Source organism: Podarcis melisellensis (assembly GCF_964234715.1).
Source record: "Podarcis melisellensis genome assembly, chromosome: 3".
In the NCBI taxonomy this organism is placed as follows: domain Eukaryota; kingdom Metazoa; phylum Chordata; class Lepidosauria; order Squamata; family Lacertidae; genus Podarcis; species Podarcis melisellensis.
This window is the reverse complement of record NC_138530.1, coordinates 114,079,712-114,106,794: the sequence shown is the minus strand read 5'-3', so window position 1 is coordinate 114,106,794 and position 27,083 is coordinate 114,079,712. Positions and strand designations below refer to the sequence as shown.

General features: G+C 40.2%; 1 protein-coding gene across 4 annotated transcripts in view; it reads left to right on the top strand.

The window, feature by feature from the left end:
• Positions 1–27,083, top strand: part of MEIS1 (Meis homeobox 1) — a 160,950-nt gene that overhangs the window by 24,288 nt on the left and 109,579 nt on the right. For all 4 annotated transcript variants that reach the window (XM_081906387.1, XM_081906385.1, XM_081906388.1 and 1 more), the window contains one exon: positions 16,065–16,176. In XM_081906387.1, coding sequence (XP_081762513.1) covers positions 16,065–16,176 — 112 coding nt within the window. The remainder of the gene's footprint in view (positions 1–16,064; positions 16,177–27,083) is intronic.

Sequence of the window (27,083 nt, the reverse complement as noted above, 5' to 3'; positions counted from 1 at the left end):
CTCCTGTCCCCCCAAAATAGTACTTCTGTCTTGTGATTGTGACATGAGGCAATCATCCAAATAAGTTCCATTTTGATCAGTGAGAATTGTTTTCAGGGGTATTCAAGCTTCTGTAGGTCAACATACAAGTCAGGTAGAAATATCTCTTATGGCTTGAAACAGGAAGGCACCTGTATCTAGCAGGGACCAGAACATATCATACTGTACTATCCTTACCTAATCCTTGTAATAAATAGGAAAGACGACTTGGGATAACTTGAACAAAATTCCAAAGAGCAGGTTATGCAATGACATAAACAACATTTTCTACTGTACTTCTGTACAACATATATTAACTGTGACCTGTAGCATGTCACTTACTAATGACATATAAGTATTTCAACCTCTGCATGCACTTCCTGCATCAGAGGTAGAAAGTGTGAGTTTCATAGTATATGCAAGTACCTGATTCTTCTTCGTCTTCTATTATGACCTATAACCACAATGCCACTGTGAGAAGACACTGTGGAAATCTAAACTTTCCATAAGTTGCACCTTGTTAAAAGTATATTTATGATGAAAATTAAGTCTGATTTTATTTATGTATCTAGACATTTACTTGTTAAAACATCTGTAACATTACAAATGGCTTACTGATACTTTTCAGGCAAACATCCATGTATTAAATCCTAACCCTCTTACCTGGAAGTAAGTCCTAATAGGATATATGAGTGTGCATGGCTAGGATTGTGCTGTAATTTATATTCTGTACCTCGTCTTTCTTCCAAGAAGTTTAGAACAGTATTTTGATCTTGTAATTTTCTCAACTTACCTGTCTCTCGGACTAAATAGCCTATTTATTCAACAGACGAGGATAAATTTGGACTTGGGCTTGCCCAAATCCAAACCCACCACACATCCCACTATATATTGTCAGGAATTCAAAGTGATGAACAGCACATGGTGTTCTTAAGTGGTCTCTTATCCAGACACTGACAAGGTTTAGACTGGCTTAGAGATGCTACTACATTAGATAACTCCAGGCTATTCATAGCTGCAATTTTGTTCATCTCTGTACGTGGAGAATTAGCATGAGACTTCTATAAATCCAGAACAACCAGGTTTTTAAACATCTGCTGTTTTCTCTCTTGTAAATGGTTAAAAGCCACAAGCAGCCTCCTTTCTGCACTACAGTAGTAAGTGTTGGCACACCCTTAAGTGAATATAACATGAGATCACTATCAGTAAATGTTCTCAACCATGATTTTATGAGCAACCCTGATCCTATATATTAATGAATGATATTTTGCTGATAGGTCCATCCCCCCCCCCAATATAGGCATGTGTCGGTGATAACAGTGGTGTAGAAGTAGGGCAGCAATCTAATTGGTCTATCCCTTTTTGAGCTTGGCATGTAATGAAGGGAGAGTGGTGTTAATGAATTATTTATACATTTGCTTTCTATATTTGCCAATACTCTGTTTCGGTGTATAGGGCATACTTCTTGGTCTTTCACAAGCCATGTAAAATATTGCTGAGCTGGTGGTGAGAGTGCAGGATATAAGGACTGTGGTCCCTTAGTGTCTGCATCTGATCTTATAAGCATCATAAATTGGGGCCTAGGGAAGTGCTAGAGTAAATGTCCTTGGAAAAATCCTAGTGTGCGTTGCTTCCTTTTTTTGACCCCTTTGTGCTTTTAACATACTGTATATACATTTGTTGGTACTTTCCCCATTCCTGTCTACCTGACGGGAGAAGCTTTATTTGCTAAATTTTTGTGATTCTTCTGTTAAAGGGTCAGTGCAATTTTGACAACCCTTTGTGGAACATCTATTCTGTGACACTGCGTTGAAACGGTGCACAGCTAAAGCTGAGCTGGTGATTGGCGACAACACCCTCACACTATTACAATAAGTCCAGTTTTGAAATGAAGTTGGTGTTTATAATAGTGGCAGTACATCCCACTCTTTACAGCATAGTGCTTTTGATGGACAGCTGCCAATGTGGACCATTAACTGGTAACTGTTGCCAGGTGTGGCAGTGATTAAGGATAATTATACTATCAATCTTTTATATGCACACATTTTTGTTCAGTGGTTGTACACCTAGTATGAAGAGGATGCTCTTATTCCCAGAGGTGAGCAGTAAAACAGTTTGCACGATTGCCCGTAAAGAACACACAGGCATGCTATATTCATGCCCAGCGCCTTGTTCCTTCACATGCAGGACTTTGTTCATTGCTTGTGAACCCAGTGGAAAAAAATATTACTGATTTATGTAGGTGCTATGGAACACACAGAGTGTGAGTGTATTACTGACCAGCAATGGAACTGAAGTGGTTGTGGGGTGTTAAAACACCACAGCTGCAGAGTGGGAATGAAGGCTGGCTTTTTTCTTTGGCATTTGATTTTATTTCTTTCAAGAAAAAGAGAAAGGCAAATCACACATGCTCTTGGACAAGGCTTTCCACATTCCATTTAAACTTGGAAATCACTGACCAGATGTAAAAAAAAAGTTTTTAAAAAGTGGGTGAGGGCATTCAAAGGTGTTTGTGTGTGTGTGTTTTGGAGATTTGCGGGGTTTTGTTTTTTGTTTTATTACAAAGGAAGTCTTATGCTGACTGTGTAAAGGAAATGGAAAAATGTAACTTTCCAGTGCAATTGGTGGCTTCCCACTGTGTGCTAGTCTGAGGTGGCAAGATGTTAATGACTCTGTTCCACTGGGAGCTTTTCTGCTCTAGGGATTCTATCCAGAAGTGAGGAGCCGTAATGCTTTATTTGGATCAGTGCAAACACCTAGTTCAGAGACAAGCTAAGCTGTGACTTGCATCAGTGTGGCTTACCACAGCCTAAGCAGTGATGGTGTTAAGTCACTGCAATTCCTCTTCAGTATACACCAGTATTATGGTAGATTTTTGGTGATGGTCACCAGCAGCTTTATGGGAAAGGCTATCAGTTTTTAGGTCAGATGCTAATGATACCCATACTCTAGGGACCCAAATCTAGAACAAAACTAAGATGCCTTAGCAGATTTTATAATTTAAAATTTGTTGTCCAACTTAATTAATTAATCATTTGCTGTACTCTTATTGTGCGAGAGAGGGAGAGAGAGATGATGCACAGAGAGGCATAAAGCTTTTAGGATAGGTTTCATAATCTTAATACTGGTGATGTGTTTCTTGTGTTGGCTTGCTCTTATTATTTCAATAAAAAGACTCATGCTGGTCTTTCTCATTTAAGTCTCCTGAAATGCTGTGTGTGTGCTTAAAAAGGAAGAAATAGGGGAAAGAATAAGTTCTCTAACTTAGTCATGTTCATTAATTTCAGTGGGTCTACTCTGAGTAAAACGTATTTGAATATCATATTAAGAAAACAGTATTTGACTCTTTCTGTATTAACGATACCAGAACAGTATGTTTATTTTCCCCCCAAAACCAAGTCAGGCAGAAGGTCTGTTTCATAGGACAGCAGTGTGTTCTTTTGAACCTGAAGCTACTAATGATGGCAACTTTAATTGTACAAAAAGCAAGGTCAGTTTCTCTTCTTGGATGAGAGCTGCCCCTGCCAGGTCTTTTCATTCCCCCTCACTTTTCATTAATAAGCCACACTCTTGAGCTTTGACGCTTGAAATAAGGAACACCTGTTTGGGGCTGTGATGAAATAGACTAGGTGTCAGGCTTTTAAAAGGGATCACATTCTTCTACCAACTTTGCTGCATATGTGTTAGTCACCGATCAGACAGTACTTGAATTGGGGGTCCTCTCCAGATGTCCTGAATAATGATGATTTGTGCTCATGATGCGGTTTGGAGGGGGAGGGGATGTCACACGTTACCACACTTTCAACACTGTACTTACAAAAACACTGCTTCCTTTCCAGTCAGTGTGCCCATCCCATAACTTGCTGAAATCCTGTAACCTTTCACACCACAAATGTTCTGGTTTATTGTTGTCCAGTTTTTGCTGTGGTATAATATTGGGGAAGTATTGCAGAACAAACTAAAAGAGAATAAATCCATCATTCATGTCGAGACCATGTTGCAGAACATGCCTGCAATAAAACAGCAGCCTGAAGCAGTGTGACTCTCTTTTCTTTGGCTCTACAAACTACTCAACCAGAGGTGTAGCAGAGCACAAAGTCGATGGTGCTCACAATGTCTGTGTATTTTGGATTTCTAAACTGGCTTGTTATCAGGGAAAGGTTTACATAAGAGGAGGGGCTAGGCTAGTTTATTTATTTTTTGGTAATTGTCAGCGAGAAATTCAGTTAGTACTAGACGTTAGGAAACAGTAAAGTAAAAGTCTTTTCTATTCATCCTATGCCTCTATACAGTATAATAGTGTGCTTGATTTTAGCATATATGTAAAAATGGGACAAATTGGAGAGACAGGAAATTGAATAATATGGACATAATTTTCAGAATTATAATAATAATAATTAATAATTTTATTATTTGTATAAAACAAGAATGTTGTACAAATAATAAAATTATTTGTATAAAATCCTGCCAGTTGTGCTTAAGTCTCATCTAGCTGGCCCTGTATGCACAACATGGAATTTGTGGCCTAGCATGCACAAATGTAAGCTGCACACATGTGAAAGGGCTTCCATGGGTATAACATTGGCAAATATGGAAAAAATATATATGCTTATGTCACATTGGAATAACTGAAATTTAACCACACATGAACTTCTGAAAATAAAGCCTAAGTATGCTTAATTTGTTAGGGGTTCTATTTATGGGGTGGTTGGACTGCATTGACTTCAGTCTAATTTATGTTCCCAAAACCATTGTTAGAATTGCAGCCTGGAATTCTGACCCAGAAACCTTTACTGAAAAAAATAACTTCGCTTTTAAAGTATAAAACAGTCTTTCTTTTGATTTTTTCCAGTGACTTAATTATAGACGTATAATTTCAGTAGTCATCCTTCTTGCATGTTGTGAAAATTAAACTGCTGTCCTTCATACAAATTTGATATAAAATAATGATTACCGGTATGTTGGAGATTTCAGCATAACATAGGCACACAATTTCTGTTTCATGTACAGTCTGCTATACTAATGAATTTAAAACTAGTACTTTATTCTGTAGTTAAACTTGGAGATTGGTTTTCTGCTTTGTAGCTGGTTATTATTGTGTACAAAAGGATAGAGGGCTGATTTCTGTGTTACAGTAATAGGTGTAATATCCTCTGGTATACCAATTACCTCTTACGTGTTTTAATTGGCATGTAAGGATTAAACCTTTAATGGAAATTTCAGAGTATTCACACATTCGTCAATTCGTTGGTGAAACATTTAGTATTATTATTGCAGACTTTTGTTCATTTACTGTCACATAGGATTCTGTCTGTAGGCCCTAGAGGCTAAGCAATGGATTCTGGGAGGTTAAGATATCCTGATCCCCCCCGCAAAAAGAAAGATCTCAGCCACTTTTTGGAGAGGCTGTTTAGATGCTCATGAGAATGGCCCATCATCTGCAGGATAAAATTGGGTATTATGTAAATAAATCTATATGTGCAATAAAAAGCTATATATATTAACAGAAGCTGATGTTTTACAAAGAAGGTACTTTTTTTTGTCTTCAAGAGAGCATTCTATTTGGAGTATACACCTCCCCATTAAAATTTTGGGCTAGCATCCTAAGAGCTACTTAGGTGTCTCCAATATCTTGGATGTCCTTGGTGGTGTTACTGACTTTCCCCCCTTTGAACAGCAGACCCCCACAACAGACTGCAAACTGCTTTTGAAAGTCTCCACAGTTTCAGAAGCAGCTTGCTATGTGACATTGGGCACTTATGTTGAAGAAATACAGGTTGAAAGTTGTGAATTCAGCATGGCTGTGTAGTTCTTTGGATCCATGCTCGTGTTTGGACATTTTCCTGTGCCACTTAACAAATTCATATATGCACCACAGCCTAAATGTTCAATCAGTATTAGCATCTTATTTCTGATGCATATATAGAAGAGAAAGCCAGCCAGAAGTTCTAGTAGTGTTTCCTATGGCAAAGTGTTAAAGCCACAAATGCAGTTTTAATAGAAAAAACAATTTCCTCTTATGGAATTAGTTAATGTCTGAGGATTTATATACATTCACACAAAATATATGCATATTAAAAATTATATTTACTATCCATCTTTTCCACATGTGGAAGCCAGGTGGTCCTTGACTCTTCAGCACACAGTGAACAGGAGGTTGGCAAATGAAAGATGAGTTAGGGAAACAAAGGGGATAAGGCAACACTGCTAATTTCCCTTCTCATGAATTCCCCCTTGCTTCTCACCCTTCTTGCCTCTGAGCCTCATTGCGGGGCTTTGCCTCAGGGCTCATAAAAATACCCAGTTGCTTAAAACATTGACTGCCACCTGTGACTGTTACAATGGTTTAAGTAGCTACAAAGGTAAATACCATGTAAAATGCCATTATAAAATGCCAGTGCCAGTTAATGTTGCAAATACAATGGTACAGTAATGCAGAATGTTTGCATGAAACCTATGTGTGCAACTATCCACCTAGAGAATGTGGGACAGAATGACAAAATAGCTTCTCCTGGAGAGCTCCATTGCAAGGGAGCATCATCATCATTTGTTGAGTGTTTACAACCTCCTCAGTGCTTTGCAAAGATACAAGTAGATACCGAAATTCTAAAAAACACAAGGCACAATAGGGAAGGGGAGAGATGAGCACAGGAGGGTCACCATGAATTGTACAAAGGATAAACTAAGGAAATACTGGAGTTTATGGACTGAAAAGTGCAGCCCCAAGAACCTGTAATGGGATCAGTGGATTTAAGCTTGTTCATAAATGATTTGGGGTTTAATGCTGGATAGTAAGATGGCCACATTTGCTGATGAGACCAAATTGTTTAGAGTGGTAAAAACAAAAAGGGGTTGTCAGATGCTTCAAAAGGAACTGTCCGAAGTGTGCAAATGAACATTGACATGTCAAATGTGATATGGTGTAAGCAAATGTAAGGTTATAAAGATTGGGATGAAACAACCCCGACTCCCAAGCTTCACATATAGGTTAAAGGAATCTGAACTGGCAGTGGCAGGCCAGGAAATAAATATTGAGCTTATGGTGGATAGTGAGGGGAAAATGTCCACCCAGTGTGTGGGTGCAATGAAAGGGGTCATAAAAGGAGGTATTTATGATAGTGCAGTTTTATCTTAAATACCTCCTTTTATGACCCCTTTATACTAATATATGAAGTGAGTGCACTAGGACCCCTGGTTGCCACACCTTATAAAGGATATTGTAGAACTGGCATAAATAAAGATAACAATAACCTTAAAATCTTCAGTGTATCAAAATTTCAAAGAGAGTGAATAGTTGGTGGACCAAGTACTGTAATAAAAGTACAACGACACCGCTGCAAATGGAGATCTGGGGAAAGGAATAGATGATGTATACAACATAGCAAAACTTGGTGATCCTATATAGACTTAGGGAGATTAAAATTAATGGTAAGAGAAGTATGTCTGGGAATAACAGGAAATCATGAAAGATCAGATACACCTGATGCCTGTTAGACAAATATTCGGCTGGTTATTTCTTTGTAATTGGTTAAATTCAACCCTCTGAATTGTTCTCTGACCCACCACTCTTTCTGTGGTTATAGCTCCCATGCTTTTCTACCCATGTTCCCCATACATATGCCATCTTCTATCTGACTTCTATTTTCTTAATTGCCTTGCCAACTGATTCTTCCCACCCCCCCCCCATTACCTTCCTCGACTCTAGGATCTATTCAACTTTAAAGCCTTGCTTCTTTCCTAACATCCCTTCTTTCTTGCTAGTAATGTTCAGACCCTCCTGCTCCTGTGGGATGTTTTCATCCAGGCATGCTGAGCATTCCCCTTTCAGGGCAGGTACATTGATAGTCCATGAATGTCCTTTCCCCCTTCCTGCTTTGTTTGAACATTCCATGAAATCTCTGCAGCTCAGCCAGTGGCTGGCTGGGTAGTTTGCCTGCAGCAGGAAACAGCCAGATTTTTAGTCCACTAGTGCTAAGGAGTGTGGAATTTCTACCTACACTGCTGTCACTTACATATTGTATTCTCTTTCCACTGTGTTCTGTTGGGAAAGGGGATAGGATTAAAACAGTTGTTTGCTTGGTGTGGGATTCCTACGAAAATTCAAATGAGTGCAACACATCTGTGTCATATATCAGTATTCCTATATGTCTAACAAAAGAATGGGAGTTTTGTTCCTTCAGTGATTTACTGCTCCCCCAACAAAGGAAGGGGAGGGGGACAACTTCTCCTTATCCAAGCCCTTTCACACATTTAGCTGTCAGCCTGAATGTGAGCTGGCAAGAAGTTGGTGCTATCCTTTGACATTAACAATATGCATTTCCTTGCCAAACTGCTACAGCATTAGGACAGTATGGGTGCCACATTTCTTAACGAAAGGGTGAAGTGAGGAGAGAGTGGATGTACCATACTGCATTGTAGTAAAATTGTTACAGAAAGAAGCCCTTACTTCTTTCTGTAACAATTAGGGCTCCTGACATGAAGGTGTCATGTTGAAAGCGAGGGATCCCTTGAAAAACACCCCCACCCGCCACAACTCTGGTTGTCCATCTGACCTTGTCTTGCCTTGTATCTTTGAATTGTTCTTTTTGTGTGGCAACAGTCACACTCTTACTTAGTTGCAGATGTGCCTCTGAGGCGGATCTCATTTGGAGAGCTGTCATTCATTTTAGTCTCACTTACTTTCATTCCACACTGGGTTTTGTTTGCTCAGTGCTTCTATATTGCTGAAAATTGGTTGTGTCGATAATAAACATTATGTGACTGCAATTTTATAGAGAGAGACTTTTACACAAGAAGGAAAGAAGTTCATGACATTTCAAGTTTCTGCTGTACATAATTTTTGAATGACCTTATTTTTATGTTCTCTATTTTGGGGTTGTTTGGAGCTTCTTAAATGGCCATCCTGGCCGGTTTTGTTGGCACGTATCGGTTGTTTGCTGTTGTTTTTGTGGTTCAGAACTTTTGAGACCTATGGCTGTGAGGAGCCAGAAACAAAAGAGATATTCCTAGACTATTGTGTGAGCTGTGTGTTTAGCCCTAGCTGATCTATCAAGGAGATGTAAACTGCTGGCAGATTTGACCAAGTATCTGTTTCAAATGGTTGATACAAATGAAAATTCTATACTAATTCCTCCACATGTGATGACATTATTAGTGAGGTCTCCAGATTTTGAAAGGTAATATATTATAATTTGACACAAACTCTCTAGTGCTGTAGCAGTAATAGTATTTTTACATTCTTACTGCAGTAGAGGACAATTCCTATGCTTTGAATGGGTGTAATAGTCTGTGGCATTAAGTTGCAAAGGTTTTCCATATGCTGTTTGTGATTCTGTTTCCCTAAACATAGATACTGTTAGTCCAAGTAGTTGCCTTTTCATGTGATATTGTGTTAGAAGACAACTGAAAGAGTCATCAATATATTATGCCATCCTTGACTGACAAGAGTGTAGTAGAGTGGTAAAAAGACTCGCCTACCAATTAGAAATTACATCTTGCCTTGACCATGAATTCACAAGATGGCTTAATCAAGCCACTTTCTTAACCTTCGCTCCCCACCCTTCTCTCTCCCTCCCCATGACTGATATCTTTTACAGGGTGGCTGCACAGTAGAAAGAGCAGTAGAAATGATACCTGTGAACAGCTAGTTGCAAAAATAAGATAAAGTTAGTATTTTCTACCAAATAGCAATACTGTACATGATGAAATTATATTAGCATTTGATGCTAACTAAGAGGCCTCTTTGATACAGTTTTACACAGGGATGGGGGGTAGGGACACAGGTGGTGCTGTGGGTTAAAGCCTCAGCGCCTAGGACTTGCTGATCGAAAGGTCGGCGGTTCGAATCCCTGCTGCGGGGTGCGCTCCCGCTGCTCGGTCCCAGCGCCTGCCAACCTAGCAGTTCGAAAGCACCTCCGGGTGCAAGTAGATAAATAGGGACCGCTTACCAGCGGGAAGGTAAACGGCGTTTCCGTGTGCAGCTCTGGCTCGCCAGAGCAGCGATGTCACACTGGCCATGTGACCCGGAAGTGTCTCCGGACAGCGCTGGCCCCTGGCCTCTTAAGTGAGATGGGCGCACAACCCCAGAGTCTGTCAAGACTGGCCCGTACGGGCAGGGGTACCTTTACCTTTACCTTTAAGAGGCCTCTTTGATACAGTTTTACACAGGGATGGGGGGTAGGTGGAGTGGGGGCAGTGTCACTATAATGTGAAACTACGAAACAGTAGGATTTTTTAATTTCATTTTTGTATTTAGTAGCTCTACAGATAGACTCAACAGAGGGGGGGGGGTAGAATCATTCTTAAACATTCATAACAATGTATAGGCCAATAATGGAAGCTGTTGCTATGCCAGTGTTGTGAACAAATCCTGGATGTTGCATTAGTGCAGCAGTGTGTGTTGGGAACAATCATGATGGTCAGATGTGACATAGTAAGAGCACATTAAGCCATTATGTGGTGCAGAAATGGTCTGTGATGGGGCATTTCGAGGCTAGGGACAGAAATGTGTTCTCTTAAAAGTCCTTTGAGTCTTCGCAGGATCTGCTTCATGAGTGCAGCTCTCCATATCCGATGTATTGTGTGTGATAACTTTTTATTAGGGAGTTGCATGGGCTTGTCTGTTCTCTAAACACAAAATGTCTGTATCTACATTAGCACAAGAGTGCACTGTTGGCACCTATGGAGAGATATATGTTCAGGAAGTTGGCACCCACAGACCTGCTGTGGAATAATATAGGACACGTAAGGAAACTAAGGCACAGACATTACATTATTTGACTTGTGTCAGGTCTGGTTGATCAAATCAGGTGAAAGAAGCTGGCAGTTCCTGTTCATTTGGGCAATGTCATGCCAGAAACTTGTTTGGAATTTGTAAAATATATTTTGAATATTGTGCTATTGGAAATTTTTAGGGCTGTTTTTTAGGACAAGTTTTTATAGCATATGAGTTTAAAAAACAAAACAAAAACCAGGACACATTTCTCCAAATTACTAGCTTGTTGAACTGAAAATTTTCATATCTTTTAAAGAGAAAGGAAGTGAAACCTGATTCTTATATTTTGCATGAAAGTATAAGGAACCATTGGCTTGAAAATGTATGGAAGGGAGGACCCAGGTAATAGGGTAATTTCCAATGGCTTCTTGTCCTCCATTTTCAAATATATTGTAAGGTATATTTACCAGTAAGGGGGGGGGGGAGAGCTATCTTTTAATATTCCATTTCAAAATAAATAAAAGTATCTTTGCAAACATTTGTATATTAGGTATAGGGTATCTGTGCTGAAACACAGTAATGAGGAATCTGCTCTTATTCACCAATGTTACTTGATTCTAAGAAATAACAACCAGCTACAAATCTGAGAGAAAGTTCCTAGTTTAGTTTAGTGATCTCTTGAGAAGCACTGTTAAAAATAGGTACTCTTCCTTTTTTAAAAAGCAGCACCAATGTTAACACTCCTAACTTTTAGAAGTCTATTAATTCTCAACAGGTTATAAAAATATCAGTTCAGTAGGCATTGATATTAACTATGGCCTCTGAATACGGAAATGTAAACATAAGAGATGCACAAAATTTTGATAAACTGAGGTGGAATCCAACATTTCTTGCATGAGCGACTGTATAATGTGGCAATAGCTGTGAGAAAAGAAGAGCCCAGCATCTAAGACCCAACACAATGGAAATGCAATGAATCGGAATGCCTCACAGATCATAGCGGAATCAGAATTTCCAGCAAGGAAAATCTTTTCATGGTGAATTAAGTGGTGGAGGAAGAAAAATGGTGATTGAAAAAAGGTAGGCACAGATCAGAAGCAGTGGGCTCAAGGCTCACTGCTGAAGATTTAAGAACCACAGCTAAAGCTATGCAGAATAGAATGTGGAAAATTGAATTTACTAAACAATTAAGCATTGAATTAATCTACATCCCGCACAGTAGAAAAGTGGGGGAGTAAACCGAATGGGGCTGAATAAATCAGTAGAGCTCATTAAAAGATAGTGAATATTTCAGGTCTGTTGTCACATAAAGGAGGACAGTCTGCCCACTGCTTATAGCAGGGCATATAATTCTGTAGCTCTCAGCCACCCTTTCCTTTAAGCAGAGTCATCTTCTAATCAGATTAATGAACATTTCTGCCGAGGTTATGGTGATGGTTCAATATTTTACCTTGTTATCTGTGGCTTTTCTATTAATTACAAGTCAGATCACTAGTCAACAATAGTAGTCAGGAGCAACATAAATAGCATGAATGCACCCTGGAGATGTAACTCTGAGGATCTGATGCATCCTGGAACTCCCATGGGCTTTTTCAACCTCCCACATGCCTTGCTAGTCTTTTCTTCAATTACAGTTAATGCAATAGTTTGCCATTTTCTCTTTCTAATTATATTTTCAAGTGGGATTTGTAGCACATAGAAAAACATCCTTTTACATGTTGAGGCACCAGGGCTTTGTGCCTGGCATTGTCTGTCCCCTGGGTGCTGTACCATTCTTTCTGCAGAGCTCTGAATAAACAAGTCCCCCTTTTAAAGCTGCAGTTGTACAAACTGAAAATTTATGCATTAACTGTTTGCATTCTGAGCGTGTGTTCCAGATTACCTCTTACAGCATTCTTCTGGTATGCTGCAGAAACGTGTATTTGTAGAAGAGCATTTCTTTTCACAGTTCACACATCAATCTTTGAATCACAGGATCAATTAGCACATTTTGTTTCCCGGAGTCTGCGCAATAGTGGCATTAAAATATAACGTGGCATTTTCCCATGCCTTGTGGTGCTTTAATTGCTTTAATATAGTGGTGTTGTAATCAGTAGCGTAGAACACTTGACATGTTTTTTTTCTTAAAAAAAAAATCTGTTAGAATAGCTGAATAGTGTTTTTGTTTTAGTTTTTTACTCTTAAACCTAATCGTCATTTTATATTATGAGTGTGCGAATTTCATTATTAAAGAGTCATGGTTGGAGGGCAGCCACACTTGATGTGATGGGAGGCAGTCATTTTTGCTTTTGTTTGTTCCATTTATATCTAAAATGGAAACAGAACACATGCATAGAATTGTATAGTTGGAAGGGACCCCAAGGGCTATCTAGTTCAAGTGCAAGTGGCCCATATGGGGATTGAACCCACAACATTGGTGTTTTGAGCACTGTGCTCTAACCAGCTCAGCATATATAACACACACACAATCCCCATATAGGCCACCTGCATATTCCTGGCATAGGCAAACTCGGTTCTCTAGATGTTTTAGGACTACAACTCCCATCATCCCTGACCACTGGTCCTGTTAGCTAGGGATGATGGGAGTTGTAGTCCCAAAACATCTGGAGAGCCGAGTTTGCCTGTGCCTGGGTTAGACTCTTGGGGTCCCTTCCAACTCTACAATTCTCTCTCTCTCTCTCTCTCTCTCTCTCTCTCTCTCACACACACACACACACGTGTGTGTGTAGACAGGGCTTTTTTCAGCTGCAGTTCACTGGAGCTCTGCAGTGGCATCTCTCAGGTGGGCCATCATTGCCACTCTCAGGTGAACATGGGAGAAGTTCATGGTGAGCTCCTGCACCTCTTTTCCTAGAAAAATAGCTCTGTGTGTGTATGTATCACAAGGAAAGGGGGTTGTGCCCTCAACCTTATTTCCCATGCTGAACTCAAAGCACTTTTTTCCTTACCTTGTTCGCTTTCGATTTCAGAGCTGGACTGGGATAAAAATGGCCACAGTGTTGTAGTATTCAGAGACCAGGAGAGGATTCAGCTTCCTTACCTGGGTACCTATCATGGTATTAAATATATATACTCTGACCTTGAAAATAAACACGAGTGAATGCCTTGTCCCATCTAGTTTGACTCTTAAGATTCTGTTGGACTTCATCAGATCTAGCATATTCTGAAATATAACACTTTAATTAATGGTGCATTAATTCATATCAGCAGGCGCTTTTGATCTGAATTTTCAGACCTTTGCTGAAGAATTTTCTTTGCCATCAGGCTTATGCAGACAATTAAGAAAAATATTTTTGGTAATAGTCAGCTGGTGACCTGTTTTAATCTGCAATGTGCTCTTATTGTATTTTAATTGTCGTGAACCACTTTGATTTTTTTAAATGAAAGAATATACAAATGTGTTGTTTTTTTTTAAAAAAATAATATTATTAAGATGATGTGCTTTGATTTGTCTCAGTTGATATTGTATTAATTCTCTGTCGGCAATACTGCAAAACAGTAAAGAACGTGCTATTATGTTGCACACACGCACACCACACACAAATTGTGTAGGATGACCAGTGAGTCACTGAGATGTTTTTAAAAGCTTACTACTAAAAGCTAATTAAAATCATTTCTGTTGATAAAGGGAGACATGGAAGGATTGTGCCATGATTGTTTTCCTTAAAAATTTAATTTACAGCCAATTTTTCCTATCTGAATGTTATTTTCAAATGCACCCAGTGATAAGAAGCAACATCTGTTTTCTGCTGAATAGTACAAGAGTGCTCTGCATGGGGCTGAGTGTACACTGTTCATATGAAGCCATTGTTGCTCTGATTCCTCCCCCCTTTTTGTCTTGATGCTGGGTCCATTTGCCCATATACCATGTGGCAAACAGCTGACACATATTGACTATTAGGGATCTTAGGCCTAATTATGAGTGATGTATTTAAACGTTCCCATGTTTGTCTTTTGTATGCGGTTGGAGGCTTATGTAAATTGCACTGTTGTAGACCACTCCCCATTTCCTAAGAGTAGCAGATTGTTAGGGTGGTTTTTTTTGGGGGGGGGAAGGGTCCTGTAAAAACTAATACTAGTCTTTCCCACAACCCTATGAAATTTGCTGTTTTCTAAGGTTGCAAAGCATGCTTTACTATAAAATAACAGTATATTTTGCCATATTATATATATATATAGAGAGAGAGAGAGTGTGCGTGCACGCTTGGGTTCAGGGAACAGACAGATTCACAAGCCTAAAAATGGTGTTTTTTCTGTTTTAAAAATATTTATTGTTATTCTTCAGAAACTTGCAATATTTTGCACTATGGTCTATACCTCCCTTTAAATCCATCTCAGTTAAAAGAAAAGAACTCATCCTGAAACTCACTTACAGATGGTACCTAACGCCACAGAAACTAGCACTGATACGCTCAGGAGTCTCACCAAAATGCTGGAGAGGATGCACCTCCCCAGGCACATACCTCCACATGTGATGGGAATGTCCCAAAATCCAACTTTTCTGGACATCAGTCATACATGAAAAATGCAAAATAACTAAACAAGTATTAGAAGTCACCCCAGAACTGGCTCTACTCAACATCTTCCAAGATAACACTGCCTGCTCACATTATAAAGAGCTCACAACCCACCTACTCTCAGCAGCCAGAAGCATCATAGCCAGACACTGGAGAGACCTATCAGGAGTAAACATGGACCAATGGTATCAAATAGTATGGGAAACAGCCTTACTAGAAAAACTAACTAATAAATTGAAACTGACATGGGGACAAATAGAAGAAGACGTCTTCACCCTGATATGGTTCCCCTTTATCACATACATAGCCCAGCAATACAACAAGAATCTGCCAACAGCATATGAATCAATATGACTAACCTGACCCCCCCATAAACAAATCTCACTACAGCCAACCAAAGACAACCTACCCTAGGTCACCCCCCCAACCTCTCTCACTACCAAGGAAATATAACAAGCGACTAGAAAGAGAACCCACATAAGTGATGCTGATACAAAACCCCACACATACACTAAGTAGAAAAATAGAAGCATTCCCACCCCACCCCACACACCACCCCCACCCTCTCCCTCTTTCCCTCTCTTTTCTTCCCAACCGTATATGGCATGCAACACTAATGCCTCACAACAAATGAAAATGATCTGTAGAAAACACAACCTGAAAAAAGAGACAATGCACGTATTTTTGTAAACTAAGAAATCTTTAATAATTTTTTAAAAAAAGAAACTTGCAATATTTGTATTTTCTTCCTCTGTGTAATGTGCAGAATATTGCTTGTTTTGTTTTTAGTCATTTGCTTAATTCTCACCCAACAGCCTTCCTGGAACAGAGATCACGATGACACAGCGTCAACACGTTCAGGAGGTACACCGGGACCCTCCAGTGGGGGACATACATCACACAGCGGTGACAACAGCAGCGAACAAGGTAGGAATCATACTTTGAATCCTGGCTGATTTGCAGGGCATCATCGCTCCAATATGCTGACATTAAATAAGTGCTTCATATATATATTAGATGTGAACACTGAGGCAGGGTCCTGGTGTTGACAGCATGTCTTCCTTCGGTGCGCAAGGATAAATGACCATCCTTAATTTTCCATCCAAGAAGGCCTTGAGCAACAGTTGCCTATCTAGTGGAGCCTCTGGGTGGTGGTTCTTTCTAGTCGTACAGACCATGATGAAAGTTTGTGGTTTTGGTAACAAAGGCAGTTTGGGCCTAAAGCTGCATCATCTTCAAACTAGGGAACTGAACTTGGTCAATATGTGCCTTTTCATTGCCTTGCTGAGAATAGCGGTTGGCATAGTGAGGTGGAGCTGCCATGTTGGCACTGGAATGGAGCAGAGCAGAGCACTGAATGCATGGACACCCCAGCAGAGCATATCTAGTGTTTCCACCAGTGCAGCTACACAGTCCCAACCTCAGCATTGCCCTCTGGCTATGTAGCGGCGGTTCGAATACACGCGGCGGGGTGAGCTCCAGTTGCAGTGTCCCAGCTCCTGCCAACCTAGCAGTTCGAAAGCATACCAGTACAAGTTGATAAATAGGTACTGCTGTGGTGGGAAGGTAAACGGCTCTGGTTTCTGTCACAGTGTCCTGTTGCGCCAGAAGCGGTTTAGTCCTGCTGGCCACATGACCCGGAAAGCTGTCTGTGGACAAACGCCACTCCCTTGGTCTGAAGTAAGATTAGTGCCGCACCCCATAGTCGACTATGTCTGGACTTAACTGTCCAGGGGTCCTTTACCTATATTCTGCCCATCTGACTGGGTTACCTCAGCCACTCTGGGCAGCTTCCAGCAAATTAAAACATCAAACACAGTATAACATCAAACATATAAAGGGCTGCATTCAGATGTCTCCTAAAAGTCAGATAGTTGTTTATTTCCTTGCCATCTGATGGGAGGGCATTCCACAGGGCAGGCGTGACTCCTGAGTAGACCCTCTGCCAGAACAGGATTTGCAGCCTTAGTTCTTAATTCACATCAATAATTGATGCTCAAATTACATGCTGCCAAACTTTTGGCATTGTTTTCTTTTAGAAACTACAACCCAAACTAGAGTAGTCTTCAGCCTTTTTAGCTCCTGGACCCCATTTTATGTCATTTGTGCGGCATGGAATCCACATAAAAGATTTTTTTTTAAAACCATGTGTGCCCATTTTTTTACTCCTGTTTTCTCCCATTCCCCCACTTTGTTTTTTTTTTAAAATAATTTTTATTAAGGTTTTCCAAATTAAAACAAATAAAATCCAATTCATAAACTTTTTCCAATATCTAGGACTTCCCCTCCCCACCCCCTCTTGTGTTCCAAATCTTCCAAAAAAGCAATAATATTCAACAAATTCTTATTCCCAAAATACACTCATCATCAATAACTCAATTTATCCAAATTTCCATTCCCTAAGGTCGACCTATTCCCTTCCACGAGTTCCCCCCTTTCAAATATAATACAGATGAAAATAGAATAAATACAAACAATAATTTTACAACCTTTGGATTCCAAATTTCCCTCCCCTCTTTCCCTGTTGCGTTCCTCCTATCCCTCCACTTCCAATGTCTTCCTGATGAACCCACATTTCACTAAACCCACATCCCTCTGGTTCTTTACCGGTCTTTTTTTTTAAATTACAGATGTCCAATCATAGAAGGAGTCTATCAAAGGGGGCCCATTTCTTCTATCCAGATTTTTATATCCAGGAGTATAAACTCCAATTTTATATCCATAAGCTTGTCAAATCTGGATATCCCTAATGTTCCCACTCCAATTCTGTCCAGTTCTTGTTGTTTCCTTGTTCTTGTCAATCACTCTCCTCCTTTTTACTTCCCTGTTCCCTCACAGAAATGTTCTTTTTCCAAAGGCTTCTAGTGTCTCTACAGAGGCTTGTTATTCAGGAGCAAAACATTACATCATGTTCCTTTCATTTTTCAACAGATTAATCCATTGTTTCCAGTAAAGTGTAGGCCTCTGTAGACAAAATAATGTTCCATTTCTGCAGTTTCCCAGGAGATTAAAAGTTCTATCCAACTGTTCAAGTTTCCCGTCGAAAACACATGCAATGTCCCTCAGCTCCTCTAGGTGGATTACAATAACAAAGTTCCCTTCCAGATCACATCCGCCAGTCCAAATAACTTATAAATCCTTATTTGAAACAATTTATCTCCAATTTATAACAAATGTAACCGGCAAAGTCCTCATAACAAAGTCTCAATTTCATTCTTCCGTTTTGACAGCTCTTTGACAGCTGTCAAAACCTCCGTTATTCTTCTCCAGGCATTTTCACGAATCGCTCCAGGGATTCCGGGGGGGTTGCTTTTTAATCCGAATTCCACTTTTCTCCTCCAGCTCAATCTTATAAATTTCCCTCGCGAAGTTGCTAGTTCGGCAAGATAAGGTTCCTCTCGATCTTAGTTATCCAGTCCTTTGTTTTGGCTCTTCTACAATTTGGGGGGGGGGGCTGACTTCCTTTTTTCCACCTCCCCCGTTCGCTCCAAATTCTAAAAATTTATCCCTCTTTTTAGTCCATATTCCAATTACTCACGGGTTCTTCTTTTGGGTCCAAATTTTCAATAGAAGAAGTCAGCGCTCTCCGCCGGATGGCATGCGGCTGCGCTCGGCAGGGATAGCAGAGGACTCAAAGCACCACGCTCCTCCCCGGCACCCGATCCGTAGCCTTTAAAAAGGCTCCTTCACGAATCGAGAGGGCGCTGACGGTGCCAGCCGAGTCTCCATGTCCACGGCCTCCGTGGCCGTGGTTTTTAAGGGTCCCCGCATCGCCGGTGCGGTAGGACCCAGCCCCTGCCGAGCAGGCTCCCTCCGGAGCTCGGAGGGAGCCCGCCATTCGGCGATGGCGCCGACCCGGAAGTCCCCATTCCCCCACTTTGTGCCAACATTTCCAATTGTGTATGTGGCGGACGGGGACCGGACGGACGGACCCCTAAACAAAAACCATGTTTTGCAGTGTAGCCCTGAGTGCCCCAGCTTAGCTGAGAGGGTGATCCACCACTTGTTGATCTTGGTCCACCTAGAAGACAAACTGATAGGCGACAGAGGTCCCTGTAGGAGAAGAGACAGAGCTATATTTGAGTGTTTTAGTGAACTTAATTGAGGTGTGGTGCACAAAACATATTAAACGTAGACTACATTTGTTCCAGTTATACTTGTATATCTGCTGTCCGTACTTCCCATATTCTGCTAATTTGCCAGAATGCCAAATTAATTTACAGTTGTTGTTTTTTAAACCCGCAATTAATTCACTGATGGAGAAAGAGCAGGGGCTTAGTTCTTGCTTTGTGTGTTTGTGTATAGGATGTGTGACATCAATCAGTACTGTCTTTTTAAAAAAAGACAATGTGTGAAAAACCCTAAAAAAAATTTTTACATCAGCAAAGACCAACTGCAACAAATTTCATGTTAATTAAATGCAATTAAAATTTTAAAAGCACCCTTAATCTGAATATAAAGAGAATTCTTTTATTGAAGTAGACTCTGAACCTACAATAGGTATAAACTTTTAAAATGTAGTTTTATGATCCCGTTTCATTCAAGTGCTGTTGGACAACAAAGGAATTGTGTGTTCAAAAAAGGGAAGGGGGAGGTTTAATAGGACTCATTAGAATTGCAAAATCCTACATTTAACTAGATTAGTTTTTAAACTAAAGTAGCGTTCTATTTTTTGTGTGTGTCCGCATGTAAGGATTCAGGCTTAAATTGTGACTAACATCTTCCTATGGACTTTTAAGCATTCAAACCACTTCATTGTTTAAATAAAAATTGCTGACATCACCACAAGTAAAGCCTAGTAAAAATGGGGCCTGGTATGGTAAACTCTTGAAGAGCTGAAGCAGAAACTGGCAACCTTCTGACCTCTGACTTTTACTGGAAAATGATATGCAACATAAATTTAAGGGGCCTTTTCTCTTTCAAGTATTTCTTCATATGTGTGTTGCAGTTCACAGTAGTTAAGGTGTGCTGACACTTCTGAGGTATTTCCACTAATGTTTTTTGTGTTTTTTTGTGTGTTTTTACATAAATGGCTGTAAAACAACAGGCTCATCAAAAATAGGAACACAAGGCTAAACCTTCCCCATTTCTCTAATCAACATAAAATCCAAAGATGGCTGCTGGAGAGGACTGATTTTTTTTTTTTTGGCAGGTGGGGATGGAGATGAGAATGTGGGTTGCTTTGGGAATAAGTCCATTCTCAGTGGACTGTTGCAGGGTATCCAAAGAGGGAAGGGATCCAGCTGGAAATTTTCCTGCGTGTTTCTGCAGCTGTGCAGCACCCATTCACTTTAATGGGATTTATGCGCCAATTCATTTCCATAGAGACACTGTGACTCCTAATGAAGTAACCCCAACTCTTGGCTCATTTTTTGCTGCACCAGTTCCAGGATGGCATGGCAGAGAGGTCTGGATCAGGCCCATCACCAGTAGCTGGGCTGGCTGATGATCCAGCAGATCCTTGGCTGGTTCAGCTCAACCCCTTCTCCAGAATCTGAATTTCGTGTGCATGCACACTTCTTCTTATCTGAAGAAGTGTGCATGCACACGAAAGCTCATACCAAGAACTAACTTAGTTGGTCTTTAAGGTGCTACTGGAAGGAATTTTTTTTGTTTTGCCCTTCTCCAGAAACACCCCATTTGCTTCCACCTTTTGGGTACTTTTGAAAATTTGTGGTTTGACATTTCAGTTTCACTTAACTGAAATATGTATGTCATTCACACGTAAAATATTGTGTGGTAATCTTGAGCAAGGTAATAAGATGAGATTGTTTTAATTTTCCCTAGAAAAAATCCACTACTGGTTTTGCTTCTTCAGAACTGATCTTGATTTTCTCACAAAGTTCTGAGCAAGTGCTGAATTCCATTCTCAACTAGTTCTGATGATAGCAGGGCTGTAGTCAGGAAAACTGACCACCCAAAAGCAAGAATCTGGATCAGGGTAGAGGGGTATGGAGGTAGGGGCAAGTGTGGTTCTCCTCAGGACTTCTTTTAGCTGGAACTCACTGGAACTCAGTTCTGGCACCTCTCAGGTGGGCATCATTGCCATTATAAGAGAACAAGGGATGTGTTTATGGTGCTTTCTGGCTTATCTCTCTCTCCCTCTCTCTCTGCCTTTTTATAGAAAAATAGCACTGGTTCTCCCGCCAACAACTGTCCTGACTGGAGTCTCTGTCCACTATTCACTAAAAATGCACACCACTCATTACCTTTTATGATGAAAAGGAAAAGATATCATGAGGTAGATCTTGTCTATCCCTGAGATTTTGGCAGTGATACCAGAGCAGGTGTAGCTCCTTCTCACCAATTTATCCTGTTGGCAACCCATTGTCTTTTTTTTCAATTCATGCGCTCCATTGACTGTTTTGGAGCAAAACAGGCAAAATCCTTGCTGGAATCTGGAAGACTTTGAGGATATTTGTGGAGCTTTGCTAGTTGCATAGGCCAGTTGTTGATCCCAAATTCCTCAATGTTCGTAAAGGTAAAGGGACCCCTGACCATTAGGTCCAGTCATGACTGACTCGGGATGCGGCGCTCATCTCTCTTTATTGGCCGAGGGAGCCGGCATACAGCTTCTGGGTCATGTGGCCAGCATGACGAACCAGAGCAGCGCACAGAAACGCTGTTTACCTTCCCGCCAGAGTGGTACCTATTTATCTACTTGCACTTTGACATGCTTTCGAACTGCTGGTTGGCAGGAGCAGGGACTGAGCAACGGGAGCTCACCCCATCATGGGGATTTGAACCGCCGACCTTCTGATTGGCAAGTCCTAGGTTCTGTGGTTTAACCCACAGCACCACCCACGTCCCTTCAATGTTCATAGAACCCCTTAATTATATAAGCAGACTTGTATATAAATTCACTTCTTTCCTGCTGTGAATACTCCTGATAGAGCAGTTATGGTAATGCCTTCTATGGCAAGGTGTATGTTGTAAAGAGTAAGCTTTAATGATTTAGTAGAGGTTAGTCTATCTTGGCAGAAGGCTTATCAAGAAGCCTTTTAGCATTAAATAGGAGTAACACCTTTACTAAAATAGGCTGTGTACACAATTGCTGGCTTAAAATGCAGCCAGGTTGTTCTTTTTCTCAATTTGGATCAAAGCTAGTTTGGAGAAAAACACAGCATTTTATAAGAAATGACAGGGTAGATGCAGGGTAGAGATGAATGGTGGCTAATGCTGTGTGTAGACTGCTTCCCACACTAATTGTGAGAGTGCACTGGATGCAGAATAAATGGAAGTGTGTACATATAGCCATGGTCCCCATAAGCAATTCTTTTCATAGTATTTTTCTAGTAACTGTGAATTATCACAGTACAGAACTCATTCAGGGAGCCCATGCTGTAACTCTACATCACAGTGTTGTGCTGTGTTTCCATCTCTGTGTTTATAATTAAGAAGACAAAATAATTAAAAGCAGGTCTAGGCTAGCTGTGTGTTCATGGAGACTGAGGTAGACTTTGTGTATATAGGAAAGTAAACTTGAAGGGAGGGGAATAAAGCAGCCATGGCAACCATGGAGTGAACTGCGGTATTCTCCCTGGTCTTTTTTGTATGGGGCGGGAATTTCATTACTTGCCCAGTCTCTGTGTAGCAAGAAAGCTTTTCCTTCTTGCATGAGTTACAGTAGTTACTTTCATGCACAATGTGTGGCATTTTGCAAACCTAACATCCAATAAAATGGGTGGTTTTTTAATTATGAAAAAGTAATATGTAATAAAAAAGTAATATGTAATAATATGCTTGGATCCAGAGTAGTCTGCGTGGAACTCACACAACAGGACTTTCCCATCTCTCCACTCACTGCAGCTCCCCAAGGTCCTCTTCTGAAACTGCATGGGATGTAGAGGGGGGAGGAAATTTACTTGGCCACAAGCATACATCTTCTGAGCAAAACATTTCCTCAAAGGACCCTTAAGTTTCTGTCTCGAGGGCTCCAGGGGCTGGGGGAACTGATTTAATCTCTTTCCCTTTCAAACCTGTGGAGGGGCTTGTATTGGGCTCAGAGAATAAACTAGACAAGCTGTGTTCATCTTCTGTCTTAAGTTGTGAGGGCACCAGTGCTTAAGCCCAAGGCAACCCACTTGCCAGGACTTCAGGTGCAGAAAGCTCAGACAGCTGCCCATCCATCCATCCATCCATCCATCCTCAAAGCCAGTACAGAGAATGGATAGCCATCCAGTCTGCTTGAGCCTTGGGAGCAAGGGTGTGAGGTGAGCAGTGTGCTTTGGAAGCAAAGCGTGGAGGCAGTGGAGGTCACCAAAGCAAGCTCTTTGGGGCCACGTTCCAGCCACCATCTCACTTCCCAAGTTGGGTGCTTGCTTCCTGGCTCCAACAGAATGACTTCAGCAGCTACCTCAGAGCTTTTGTCATGGGCAGGAAGTGTGTGTGTGTGTGTGTGTGTGTGTGTGTGTGTGTGTGTGGAAAGGAAGCATAGAAGGGGGCGGTGAAATCTGCTTCTCTTGAAAAACTTTTTAGGAGTCCCCACTTCTTTGTTTCCTGCTCCCTACTTTTTGAGCAAAGGTGCCAACTGCGATTTCAGTAGGAGTGTGGGAGAAAGAGAGAGAGGGAGTGTGTGCTAATTAATGTCTTAAATTTTTTGTGTGTTGTTGTTTAGTCATTTAGTCGTGCCCAACTTTTTGTGACCCCATGGACTAGAGCACGCCATGTCTTAAATTACTCTTATTGAAATCAGTAGATTTCATTTAACTCTGTCATGGCTTTATTTGAAAATGGAATTTGTTTTGTTTTTTTAAAAAAATCCTGAGCCCAGACTTTCTGTGTCCAAGGCCCAGTTTTCATTGTCCTGTGATTGTGTTTCAGACAAAAGAAAAGTTGTCCTTTTAAGGTAGGAAGTGAGGTTTTCTTCTCCTGGAAACAGTATCAATACTTGCAATGTTTTCCTGCCTTTTGTAGAAGAGTTCAGGCAACCTATTGGCAAAAGGCAATTCCATTTATTATTGAAGAGAATCTCAAGGCAGTTGTTTCGAGGCTGCAAAGCTGGCTGGCAGAGCTGGATGAAGGAGCGGGGGAAGGGCCACATTATGTTCCAGATGACTGAGCAACGATTTATACACCAGCTCGCCTTTTTACATGAAGAAGAAAAGTAATAACAGCACAGACCCAGCCATTGGAAGCAGTCAGATGTCTGATGACTAATGGGATAGGTAGGAAGGAGCTCTCTGATTGGATGTCTTAATGAGCAGATTTCGCACAGAGTTTGGGCTGCAGTTCCCCTTGACCTTTACCCTTTATTGACCGAACTGACACTTCATTTTTCACATACTTCCAATTATGGCTCAGCTTAAGTGTTGCCCTCCCTCCTTTATTTCTTTCCTATGGACAACTTGAGAGTGGTTGAGGCCACAGAAGATATTTTAATTTGAGAAACTACCGTAGAAGTTCAGTTTTTTAAGATGTAATCTGAAACTGCGGTCATTTTGCAGTTTTCCCTAAAGAACATTACAGGTTTCTTTTTGTTTAGCTAATCTATAAAGATCGCCCCACCAAAGAAAATAATGCACATGTTTGCTTCAGACTGAAATATTAAGATTTTAAAACTTGCATTTAAACACACTTTCCCCTCTCTTTCTCCCCCAAAACGATGCTTTGTAGATCCAAGTAGTTTGAATGATGTGTATTTGTTCACACTGTGCTATTTCTCAAGAGACTTTCGTAGTGTGATGCCCTAAAATGTCTTTAACACTCTTCAGAGACTAGAGAAAAGCAAGACATAGTTGTGGATACAGTTCTCAAGTCCTTAGACTACATGGAAGCATCATTGTTGTTCTGGCAATATTTAATGTGTAAATGGAAATTAAAAGGGTGATCCTTTTTAAGAGATGGCTGAAAATGATGCCATTTGAGTGTTTCCAAGAATAGTGTGGGAAGGATTTCTTTACTATAAGCTGTTAGGGAATATTCCATAGCAAGGCGGATCATACATAAAGGGTAGTTTTGAAGTAGTGTCTGTGTCTATGTGATATTCTTTTCCGGCCTGTTCAAGTTTGAATTTACATTTCCGCAATAAGTGTAATTAATGCAAATAAGCGCATTTTAAAAATATAAACCAGAGCTACAATAGTTTCAGCACCTGCACGAATCACTTAATTCTGGAGGTCACCTAGTGAAGTCCATCTGCATAATAATCAGGCATACTATTTATTTGATGAAATTATTGCTTGGAAATACTTGGAAATATATAACCAAATACTTACATCCAAACAGAGGTCCTTAGAAAATAGAAGTATTTATTTCAAAATGTATGAAGTGTTACCTACTTTATTATGTAGCCCTCTGGCACCGTAATAGCATGGCATATTTTTACTATAATATGGTAATAAAAAGATATGTAAAAGGCAGACAAAGGTACTGTCTTTTCAGTAAGGTGACCCCTGTTACCAAGTAACTGCTTTACTTATGAGCTTATTAAAAACTCAAAAAATGAGCTTTTCATACTTCATAGGCATTGATGTGAAAATGAGCTGTCCTGTGAGTAGTTTTCTTGATCATTTTTAGAACAATTGATTAGCCAAAGAGCTTCTGTCATTAGTTGACATTGACTGATAGCAATTTGTCACAAGCTCCGAAGGTCAGCCAGAGAGTGGAAGCTTCAGCTTGTCTTTGATTGACCTTTACTGATGCCATTATCATACGACTGGCTTGGCTAGATGTGACCCTCAATTGAAATAGACAGAGCATCAGTCAGCAGTGGGTTGTTCTCTTTTCTGATTATTTATATATTGTGTGTCTTCAGCTGCATCTAAGAGCTTTATTTTATGTTTTAAATATATTAATAGATTTGAGTACTATCTCTAAAACTGCACATTCTTCTAAATATCCAGTTACTATTTTGCTTTAAATTACCTTATAGCTGATATAGCAGTTTCTTGACATGTGTGCTGGAGTACTTTTTGGCAAAAGTTTGAAAAGTTTGAGGTGATTTATAATCTTACCTGTATTCTCGAGTTTTATTTACTCAAGGATTATCCCCCCCCAAAAAAATGTTTTAGGAATGTGTGTAGTAATAGAGCAGTTGAAGATTATGTTCTTAATCACATTTTCCTTAATGTACATTACTTTCATCAGCAGTTACATTCTCTGTGTAGTTGCATGTCTTGCACTGTATTGTGTAAATATTATCTTCATTTTTGTATGTTTAGCATAACAACAAGTATTAAAATTGTTGTTTTTTTGTTCATGTATATGGTTATTATTCAGACCCAAAATTGAAATGATTTTCTACAGTTCCAAAATGACTCTTTCACTTTTCAAAATCTGTACAGCAACACTAAACACTTGCTAGCTTTGTTCTTTTCTCTTCAGTTGTGGGCAGTATAGCTGTAAACTAATTAGCTTTCCCTTTCTCCCACTGCCCTTTTATGGCCTATCTGGATTCCTAAATGAAGCTAATAACTTGTTTTTCAGGTCCATCCTTATAGATTCCAAAATCATTACACAGTTTTACCAAGATTAGAAAGCCTCACCCTCAGTGGAGAATTAAATACAAATTGAGGTAGAGTCTTTATGACTGAAGTAAAAGCTGGGAGAGGGGCATGGACAATGGGCTTAATTTCCATGGTGGTTCCATGCATTTAACATAGTATTGTAGAGTAGGAAGGGACCCTGAAGGCCATCTGGTCTAACCCTCTGAAATGCATGAATCTCATTACCTGAGTTCTTATATAATTCCTCTCTTGATTGGAGTCATATTCAAAGATCATTTGCTCCAAAAGTTAAAAAATCTCAACAATGTACATGCAGTTGAACTCAATGAAATATTTATTTAAGGAAATTAGTTTAGCAGCAGGTTGCAAATTGCTGTAAGGTCCTGG